We start from the raw sequence: 10,658 nt of genomic DNA, 5'->3' as shown, positions 1-10,658 counted from the left end.
TCCCCTCAATCTCACCATCTTGTTTTCTGTAGCATGTATTGCCACCTGAGACACCTTGATATAGTTGTTGATCTGTGCTTATTTCCTCACTGAGTTGACTTCACTGTGGCTTTCCTGTTTAAAGCAGAACCCAGTGTAGCTGAGCATGGTGGTTCTGCTCCCTCTGTCCCTAGTGCTTGGGAGGTAGAGGCCAGCCCGGGCTACAAAGTGGGGCCCTATCTCAATAATAATAATAATAATAGTAATAATAATAATAAACCAAAAATTAAAAGACCAAGTAACATACTCAGGATAGTTGTTGAAGAATGGATAAGTATGTCCTCAGTATCTTAATTAACTATGGGTTTCTAGCATCCTTAGGAGGTCTGTAGACACATAGACCAATGACAGTTTTAGTGTGGGAGGTAGAACTTGGGCAGACACACACACACTGCAGGGCTCTCACAAGTCTCTGTGCAAGTTAAAACTGTGGTGGTATTCAGGATGTATTGCCCTGCTCAGCAAGGGCATCAATGACACACCGCATTACACACCAGCAAGTATTTTTTTTAAGAGGACATTTCAGGCCAGGCAGTGGTTGTGCACGCCTTTAATCCCAGCACTTGGGAAGCAGAGGCAGGCAGATTTCTGAGTTTGAAGCCAGCCTAGTTCCAGTCCTGAGTTCCAGGACAGCAGGGCAGGAGGGAGCCCATTTCAGGTAAAACCTTTTTTGTTGTTCTGTTGAGGGAACTAGAACACACAGGAAATTCAAGGGTTGATGTATTCTAGTCATAACTCCGCGAATTTAGGAGACAAAACAGCGGAGGGTTGGACTAATCATGGAAGCTTACAAAACGTACGTGTTCTGTAGCTCGATGGTAATGACCGGTAAGAAAATCAGAATGCCTCACCCGAACTCAAGTTCAGCCACTACAAATGTACTAATTTAATCCTAGCAAAACTCGGGATAGGAAATGGGGAGAAAGGAGGACCATTTAGGACTGGGTGGTTATGGGATTTACTATGGCATCCCCATCACCTTTCCTATGAGAAGATAAAGGCAAAGTTGCTGAATGCCTGCTCTGTTTGCTCCTGGGCCTCTTCTCTCCCTATCAAATAATTTCCCAATCTGAATTTGATAACGCAGACGGTGACCAGGCCTTGGTAAGCCCGGCCACAGGCCTCCAGGGAGACTGCCACACCGCCTGGCTCCGAAGCCGACCACGGTCAGCAGAAGGCCGGTTTGGAGTTTCGGGTTCTCAAAGACCAGCCCATGCCCCTTGCAACCACGGACTCGGGGGCAGCTCTGTGGATGTGGACCAGGGCTTAAGTCCTGGGGCAGAAGAAGGAAGCAGCCGCCGCCCCAAATGAAGGAGTCAGACCACAGGGCTTCCCAGAATGCGAGCACCATCGAGACCTCACGGACGTTCCCACCGGTTGGCTCCCTTCTCTCGGCCCCGCCCGGCCCCGCCCGACCCCGCCTCAATCACTCCAGCCTCCTCCCCAGCTGAGAGAGATGAGGGGTTTGGAGGGGGGGGGAAACCTCCGCCTGCGCCTTTAAGGGGCGTGACCACAGGCTCCGCCCCTCCTCCACGCTCGCGCCAATGAGGGGAGGGGTGCGGGAGGAGGCGCCTGGTGTGCGGGGCAGGCGGCGGAAAGTGAGCCGGTGCGCAGGCGCAGTGGTCACACGACAGATTGTGTGTTTCCAAAATGGCGGCGGCGATGGATGTGGATACCCCCAGCGGAACCAACAGCGGCGCGGGCAAGAAGCGCTTTGAAGTTAAAAAGGTTGGGCTCGCCAGCGCCTTCCTCAAGGAAGCTAGGGAGGCGCGGATATGGCTGGCAGGCCCGAGGAAGAGCTAGGCGCAGGGGAAAGGGCTTCATTTCAGGGCGTTCCTGGGACCGGGCACCAGGAAAGGAAGCCGGGGGGCGGGCCTAGGGTTGATCGGCATGCTGGTGACCCAGTGTCTGGGGCTCTATTAGTCTCGCTGGGGAAGCTGTGGGGCCAATTGCAGAGCTGCTTACTGAAATACGCGAGATTGACTTCGATGCCGGAGCCAAGCGCTTGAGCTGTCACTGAAGTGACTGAGAGGTGGGGGAAGGACAGGGTGGGGTGGGTGGGATGGAGACTCGTGGAGAGACTGCGGCGGGTGGAGGATGGGGCCGTGCGGAGAACCCCGGGAACGTGCGATGACAGCGCAGAGGGGCTCTGCCGGTGTTCTTGCTCCGCCCCTTCCTGGATCCTAGAATCTATTGACTCCGAGGGACCTGGCGTGGGCCCTCGATTGTATGGCGGCCTCCATTGGCCTCTAAACCCACAGTCAAGTGTAAAGCTTGGTTCTAACGAGATGGCTACTAGTTGTCACATAGCTTCTGCCACTCCAATGGTTCTCTAATGTCCCTGTACACTTCTAACACAAAATGATAATTAAAAAGCCTGGTGGGCTTTGTTTTAAAAGCAAGCCCAGAACTTGTGCCATTTAAGAAGGTGAAGTACTAATTGCTAATGACCTGAGAACAGAAAAACAAAAATATGAAACGTCCTTTTGTATGCCGTTCCCCTTCATAGATTGCTAGTCCTTTAAAAGTGTCGGTTCCTACCTAAGATTACACAGATATGTTCAAAATGAAGATCTTGAAGTGGGCAAGGTGTTTTCTTTTTATGGATTATTTTTGGAACGTGTCGCTGAGAATATCCCTCACCCCACCCCCTTTTTGTATCATCTCATTGTGGCCACTGCTGCTCAGTTACAGCCCGCAGCCATATTGAAGAATAAAAATGTAATGTAGAATTTACTAAACTCTTATGCTTGAATTTGGAAAGTCAAACCAAAGTAGTCCTTGAAAGGGATGCCCTGTCTAATATAAGAAGTCTTGGGTCGACTTACTAGAGCTAACAGAGTAAGAGTTTGGATATATGAACGTTGAGAACATCAGTTTACTTGGTAAGAGGAGAAGAAAATCGCAGTGGAATCTACTTTGCTTGCAGTGCTCTTGTAAGGTTTAAGTGATGACCTCGTTCTGTGTACTGAAACTGGGTAGGTAACTTGCTATCCAGCTTATCCTGTGATTATCCACTTAGTGGTCCATTTATTATCTTAGTTCAGTCTCTTCACTTCCCTGCCTCTGAGTCCAAAACTTCGTGGAGAGCCAGTGCTTATGCAGATTTTGAGTTCTTCCACAGCTGTCAGGGAAAGCTGTACAGTAGTTCGAGGTTAGACTTATTTAAAGCTAAAGAGGTGTTCAGAAAATAGTACTAATATTCTCACGTTGGTTTGGCTAGCTAAATTATTTTACATTATAGATAAAAAATTGAAGATACCCATGTCATCTTTCAAGGAATGGGGAAGTGTACACATGGTCTGCTGTTGTCCTCTGATGTAGTCCAAATAGTATAATCCAAAAACATCCTTTCTTTGGTAGGCCCTGTGGCCAGGGCGTTGGTAACTGAAGCTGCAAACTGAAGTCCTAATGAGCTATTAGATTACAAGGAAAATGCATTGTTTCCCCTCTTCTCCTTGCAGTGGAATGCAGTGGCCCTCTGGGCCTGGGACATTGTGGTTGATAACTGTGCCATCTGCAGGAACCACATTATGGATCTTTGTAAGTAACTGGGGCGGATGGGAAGAAGTTAAGAAGGTTACAGAAATGGCGGTCATCCTGGTTTGCCCAATTGTCTTCTATACCAGTGAATACTCTGTCTCCTGAGTTAAATTGTTTCTTAAAAACAATGTCTTAGCCGGGCGTGGTGGCGCATGACTTTAATCCCAGCACTGGGGAGGCAGAGGCAGGCGGATTTCTGAGTACGAGGTCAGCCTGGTCTACAGAGCCAGGGCTATACAGAGGAACCATGTCTCGAAAAACCAAAAAACCAAAAAACAACAACAAAAAAACCCAATGTCTTGGAGGCGTACCTTGCTCTCAGAATGAATTACTTGTTGTAAATCAGGCAAGATCCCATTTAAAATGAGGGTAGATAGAGTTGCCTTTTATTTCTGTCTTAGACAGCCATAAAGGCAAACTAGTGGAAGAAAATGACCTTTGAAGGTAGATAGTGTGGTACATGCCTGTAATCCCAGCATTTGGGAGGCAGTGGCAGGAGTATTGTTGCAAATTACACACCCAGCAGGGCTAAGATTTGAACTATAGTATTCTTACCTAAGCTAGTTTTTGTTGGGCAAGATTACAATCACAGATTGGAGAGATGGTTCAGGAGTTAAGAACATTGGCTGCCCTTCCAGAGGACCCAGCTTCAGTTCCCAGCAACCACATGCAGGCTTACCTTGCATAGACTATCACTTTGATTTAGTGTCATCTGCTGACTTCCAAGGTCACCAGACACACTCCAGTGTAGGCAAAACACCATACATAGTAAATGAATAAGTCAATAAGTTAGAAGTAAATTTGCAGCCAGCCCTATGTATTCTCAAGTTTTACATTTTCAGGTTTGAACAGCTTCGTGTCCATGGATGTGTGTGCGTGCATGCCTGTTATAAGTGTGTATCCCTCCCACTCCACATTTACACATGCACCCATGGGCTCTCAGCAGGTCTCTCAGATACTCCCAGGTCCTAACTGTAGTATCCCTTTATGTCATTTAATCATGGTTCTCAGTTATATCCATGTTAGTTACTGCCCTGACATTTTGTCTAGTACATAATAAAATTGCACTCAATATTTGCTAGATGAATAACAAAACCAAATAGTGGAACAGTATGATCACTGCAGCTCGGAAAGCATGAATCGGGGCTTGTGTGAGAAAGCACTTTGTGACATTTGCTGGTAGTCCATGGTGCCTCAGAGTTTCTTTGAACTTTGACCTTTTCATTGTGCTACAGTGAGAACAGAGCAGCAGCTGCCATGTTTAATATAGATGGGGGAGGGGCATCACTGAACCAGCCTGGAGAGTGGCCTGTGCCTCTGATCCTCATTTGGGTGCTTGAGTTTCGGGTAGTCATTGTCTTGGTTTTGTTTGAGACAAGGTCTTACTGTCCAGTCCAGACTGACCTGCAGGTTCTGCAGCTTGTGTTTCACAAGGGGCTTCATCTGGTTGCCCAATGTTCAAGAATACTTTGTAAATTCATTGCCAGTTTTCCTACGCTGCACGTCTTTTTGATTGTTTGTTTGTTTGTTTGTTTGTTTGTTTTTCAAGACAGGGTTTCTCTGCATTGCCCTGGCTGTCCTGGAACTCACTCTGTAGTCCAGGCTGGCCTCGAACTCAGAAATTCGCCTGCCTCTGCCTCCCAAGTGCTGGGATTAAAGGCGTGCGCCACCACACCCAGCTACTCTGCACATCTTGAAAATTGAAAACTATTAGGGGGAGCACATGAGTACTCCTAGCTAACCTCAGACTCACAGAGATTATCCTGCCTCTGCCTCCTCAATGCTGGGATTACAGGTTTTACCCACCACACAGCCATCCTCATCTTTTCCCATCTACTTGAAACAGCTAATGGCCAGTTAACCGCTTGAGGATGTGGCTGGCCAGGTTAGAAGCTGCTGCCCCAGGTCAGTGACATTCTTACCCTTGTGCCCACAGGTATCGAATGTCAGGCCAACCAGGCGTCAGCTACTTCCGAAGAGTGTACGGTTGCATGGGGCGTCTGCAACGTAAGGAACCATCTTTACCTATGAGTGGCTCTGCATGCATTGCTGCTTTGCCGCCGTCTTGAGAGTTATTAGGGGAACGAGCAGCTCCCCTCTCTCCCAAGAGGCTGCAGACAGGAAAGCAGATTCACATCCTCTCAGTAGTTACCTTTCCCTGGACGAACAGTAGGCATTAAAAGAAAGATTAGTTTGTCTTACTTACTGAGTTGACCTTTCCTTAAGCAATGTGTGCAGTATTCAGCCACCCTCAGGGGTTGTCTTCAAAGCCTAAAACAGTCTTGAGAGGGTCTGTGCCTTCTCAACAGACCGTTTAAGGCCATGTCTGGGGGAAGAGATTTGGTAAATGAGTTGAATATTAAGTTCTCAGTTCTCTGTGGGTTTTAAGTTAGATTTTGGTGCATGGTTGGTTCGTGTGTGCATGCGTGTGCGTGTGCGTGTGCGTGTGTGTGTGTGTGTGTTCCTGCCAGAAATATTTAGCCCAGCTCTGTTGGACTAAATGTATATAGCATTACAGGGTTTGACAGCTATGGAGATGAGACAACAAATATATTATTTCTAGCATGTTGAAGATCCATCTATAGAGCTGTTGTAGCCTTAGTTACAAGAGCTAAAATTGCCCTGAGCAGTCAGGGCAAGGATGCACAGCTTCCATCTTGACACAAGGAATCAGGTTCTGGAGTCAGCCATCATCTGTTGCTGTCTTACTTGCTAGAAAGAACATCTAACATCTCTAATCCTGAGTTCTCTCGGGTAAAAGATGGCTAATAGTGAAAGTATAAACAGAATAAATGATTTAACTCTTAAAGAGTGTTTAGAGGCCCAGTGGGATGGCTCAGTGGATGAAGGGCCTTGCTGCCAAGCCTTAGGTCCTGAGCTCGGTAAAAGAAGGGAACTGGCTGTCTTCCTGACACATCTACATACCTACAATGAATAGATGTTTTAGAAGTACCTACAGTGGCTCCCACAACATAGCAAATATTTGATAGGAAAGCTAAATGAATAAAGTAAGTAAGTAAGTGGGGAAGAGAAGCTGAATGGGCTGCAGAAATGGCTCAGCAGTTAAGAGCACGGACTGTTCTTCCAGAAGCCCTGGGTTCAAGTCCCATCACCCACATGGCAGCTCACAACTATCTGTAACTCCAAGATCTGACACCCTTACACAAACATACATGCAGGCAAAATGCCAATGCACATAAAAATAATCATTTAAAAGAAAAAAAGAAAGCTAAATGAGGGGTCAACAGTTACAGGCATAGACTGCTCTTCCAAAGGACCCACCTCCAGTTCCCAGAAGCCACCTTAGCACAGCGAGCCACTCACAACCACCCATGATCCAAATTCTGTGGCCCTTCCTAGTGCCCAGTGCTTTCCTGGTGGCCTTGTGGCTGTCTTCCTGCCCACTGTTCTCCATCAGACCCTTCTGTATGAAGGGAAAGGGGGAACCTGCTGAGGTTCTTCATGGGCAAAGCTGCTTCCTGTCAACCAAGCCTGACAAGCAGAGCTCAGTCTCTGGGAGCCCCACTGTAGAAGAGACCACGTTACACAGGGTTTCCTCTGGTCTCCACAAGCACCCTGTGAGTGCTCTGCATAGTTGTGCCCACAAACATAAACACAAATAAATGTAACTTAAAATTTATTTATTTAGGCATTCATTTGTAGCTTTACCTGGCCTGGAACTTACAGAGATCTGCCTTTATCTGCCTCTGGGTCCTAGGATTAAAGACATGTGCCACTACTGGCTTTTATCTAAATTTAAGAATTTTTAACCAAGTATGGTAATGTATGCCTAATCCCAGCTTTCTGGAGGCAGAAATGGGCAGATTCCCAAGTTCAAGGCCACCCTGGTCTACAGAGCAAGTTCCAGGTTAGCCAGAGCTACACAAAGAAACCCTGTCTTGAATTTTTTTTTTCTTTTTTAATGAAAAGTGTAGATGAAGATAAGTTTATAGCCTGCCATAAAGGAGAGCCCGGTGTGCTGTGCCAGAGCCTTTATACTAGGCTAGGGTGCTAATTTTGAGTGTTGTATGAACCAGCTCTGTGAATTAGACAAGTCATTTGTCTGGGGTTCCATTTCCTGTCTGTAAAGTACAGATAGTAATATCTGTCTTGCCCCCTTGCCGGGGTTGCAGTGGGCTTGCATGAGGTAATAAGTGTCAACATCTTCTGTATACTTGGCGCTGTAAATGTGCCTGTGTACATTTATCATCTGCTAAATACACCCATTCCTGCATTGTAAACTAAGAGGGAGAAAGATGGAGTCCACCTGCCCCGAAACCTCATTCACAGGCACCTTGCCCTTGCTCACAAGCTCCTCTGAGATTATTCCCAGGTTCTGTAGGATGCTTGGCAGGGAGATGAGCGCCAGAGACAGGTGCCTTCCCTGTCTTTGGATGAGCTGTCCCCAGTACCTAGACATGGTGGGAAGTGTCTCAGCTTCTGCCTTTTGGAAGTCCAGAGGGGTTTGTTGCCTTGTTTCTTAAAAGCAGGGTCTGGAGTCTGAAGGGACAGAATGTTGTAGGAAGTTGTTGAGAAAGGACAGTGGCCTTTTCCCACCCTTCAGGACCTCCTTTCTAGTCCTTTGCTCCTGAGTCAGTTCTTAGCAGTAAAGGCATGTTACATGTTCTTGTTGGAAATACCCTTGCCCATAAGGGTTCCAAGATGTCATGTGGCGTGCTGCCCTCTCTCTCACCCAAGGCTGCTCTCTGACCTGTTGTCGTTCCACTGCACAGTCCATGATTGGTGTTGACAGTAGGTGGCTGTGGTGCCGTGTAACACCTTTCTTCTCTTTCAGCATGCTTTTCATTTCCACTGCATCTCTCGATGGCTCAAAACGAGGCAGGTGTGTCCGTTGGACAACAGAGAGTGGGAGTTCCAGAAGTAGGTGTTTCTACTCTGTTTGGGGTTCTAAGTCTGGGTTTTCTGGTTGTGTCGTTCTCCTGCTGGCCTCAAGCTGAGAGCAGCTGGAGTGGTGGGACATCACCCTCAACCCCCTTGGTGTCTTTTCTCTTTGCTTTTTTTTTTTTTTTTTTTTTTGAGACAAAATCTCTCTCTGTAAGTAACCCTGGCTGTCTTGGAACTTGATCTGTAAACTAGACTGGCCTCAAGAGATCTGCCTGCCTCTGCCTCCCAGGTTATGGGGCTAAAACCCAGTCCCACCATACCTTATTTTTAAAAAGGTAAACAGGAGCCGGGCAGCGGTGGCGCACGCCTTTAATCCTAGCCCTTGGGAGGCAGAGGCAGGCGGATTTCTGAGTTCGAGGACAGCCTAGTCTACAAAGTGAGTTCCAGGACATCCAGAGGAACACAGAGAAACCCTGTCTCAAAAAAAAAAAAAAAAAAAAAAAAAAAGGTAAACAGGGATTAGCATTTCACAGGCTGAGTCTTTTCAACCTGCTCAGTCTATCAAAGTGGAAAATATGGGAGTCAGAAATGATTGGTCAAGCATTTCCAGGACTAGAGGGTGTAACTCAGTGCTAGAATACTTGCCTGTGGAAAGACCTGAAGTCAGTCCTAGTAGCACCAAAATAAATCGATGAGTGCCCAGCCCTGATAAGTTCCACGGTGTTGGGGGTATGGTGGTATAGGGGTGACTGCCTTAGGACTTTGGGGTTCCTTCTCCCTTTGCCTTCCCAGAGCAGTGGTCACAGATAATACCCACCAAAACCACTCTTACTGTTTGTTTGTTCCCTTAGGATAGGAAACTGTGACCCTCCTGCTTTAGCCTTGCAAGCCAGGTCAGGTGCCTCAAGTGCCAAATCCTTTTGGCTTAGCACAGCTGACTGATTGTGATATCAAATTTATAGCTAATAGATTACATTTTTATTATTAAGCAAAGCGTGATAATGTATGCCTTTGATCTTACAACTGAGTTTGAGGTCAGCCTGGTCTACAGAGTAAGTTCCAGGATAGCTGGGATACACAGAGAAACCCTGTCTAAAACTCAAAAATTATGTGTTTAACAGGTTTTATGGTTTTACTCTCCAGCGTTCTAATGAGGTGACTTGTTCTGTCTTCCAGGTATGGGCATTAGGAAAGACTCTCCTGCAAGGCGTCCCCATCTGTTACTCGTCTAGTGACTTCCTGTTAATTATACATTAGATAGAACCATGGTCCTTTTCCGTTCCTTTGTTTTTGGAGTTTGGTGTTCCCGCAGCCATATTGTATTTTGTGTCAAATAAAGCCTTTCAGTTGGAGGTGGTTGCTGTCTCGTGTATGTGGAGAGTGAGCTGAGGAGGAGCCTCTTCAGAGCCAGAAAGGCAGCCTCGAGAAGTGCTCTGTTCTTGAGGAGAACACACTTGGCCCGTGGGTTCATCTTCACACGGTTATGAGGAACCTTTCAGAGTCGGGAGTGCGGGTAACTGGCACCTGGAAACCCCTCCAGCTCTGTCCTCCTCCTGAGATAGCACCAGGCAGGAATGAGGAAGAACATAGCAGCCTTGGACCAGCCAGGTCTGCTCTGGGCTTTCATCTCATGATGGAGTCTAAGAACGAGTGACTGGCATCAAGTGGGCACAGGAAGACTTTGTAAACTCTAAACACTACAGGGTTAGCACTGACTGTGAATGACATGCAGCAATCTCTAGAACAAAAGTTGACAAAAAATTTGTACTGTGTAATCTTGGCTGGCAATAAAGTGATCATAAAGTTCACTTGAAAACCGATGTTTGGACAGTTTGCATATATGCCTGTAATCCCAGGTACTTGGGAATTAGTTAAAGATCCTTTGAGTCCAGGAGACCTTGTTTCTAAAACAAATTCTAGTTTAGGGTCTAGGGGGTGCTGTAGCTCAGCTATAAGGCCCCCGTGTTCAATTGCTGGCATAAATTTAAAAAAAAAAAAAGGTAGAAATTGAATTAGCAAGAGTTTAAGTTTTCTTTAAACATGCTGGCCAGGGCCGGGCAATGGTGGCACATGCCTTTAATCCCAGCACTCAGGAGGCAGAGGCAGGCAGATTTCTGAGTTCAAGGCCAACCTGGTCTACAGAGCGAGTTTCAGAACAGCCAGGGCTATACAAAGAAACCCTGTTGCCAAAAAAAAAAAAAAATGCTGGCCAGGGAAGGAGCGGCCATCCT

The 10,658-nt window shown here is 46.9% G+C and overlaps 1 protein-coding gene across 1 annotated transcript; it reads left to right on the top strand.

Moving 5' to 3' along the window:
• The first annotated feature begins 1,628 nt into the window (after positions 1-1,628).
• On the top strand, positions 1,629-9,779 carry Rbx1 (ring-box 1). Its single transcript, XM_021183450.3, has 5 exons — positions 1,629-1,767; positions 3,504-3,582; positions 5,519-5,589; positions 8,378-8,463; positions 9,604-9,779. The coding sequence occupies exons 1-5, from the start codon at positions 1,690-1,692 to the stop codon at positions 9,614-9,616; spliced, it is 327 nt and encodes a 108-aa protein (XP_021039109.1). The 5' UTR covers positions 1,629-1,689; the 3' UTR covers positions 9,617-9,779.
• Positions 9,780-10,658: the final 879 nt, after the last annotated feature.

This window comes from Mus caroli, unplaced genomic scaffold (genome assembly GCF_978045245.1).
Source record: "Mus caroli unplaced genomic scaffold, Mus_caroli_1 scaffold_16, whole genome shotgun sequence".
Classification (NCBI taxonomy): Eukaryota; Metazoa; Chordata; class Mammalia; order Rodentia; family Muridae; genus Mus; species Mus caroli.
This window is presented reverse-complemented; position numbering and strand designations above follow the sequence as displayed.

Coding starts and splice junctions, on each gene's coding strand:
- Rbx1 (XM_021183450.3), top strand. CDS start 1,690: ATGGCGGCGGCGATGGATGTGGATACCCCCAGCGGAACCAACAGCGGC. Junction 3,583..5,518: donor GAACCACATTATGGATCTTT/GTAAGTAACTGG, acceptor TTGTGCCCACAG/GTATCGAATGTCAGGCCAAC. Junction 5,590..8,377: donor TTGCATGGGGCGTCTGCAAC/GTAAGGAACCAT, acceptor CTTCTCTTTCAG/CATGCTTTTCATTTCCACTG.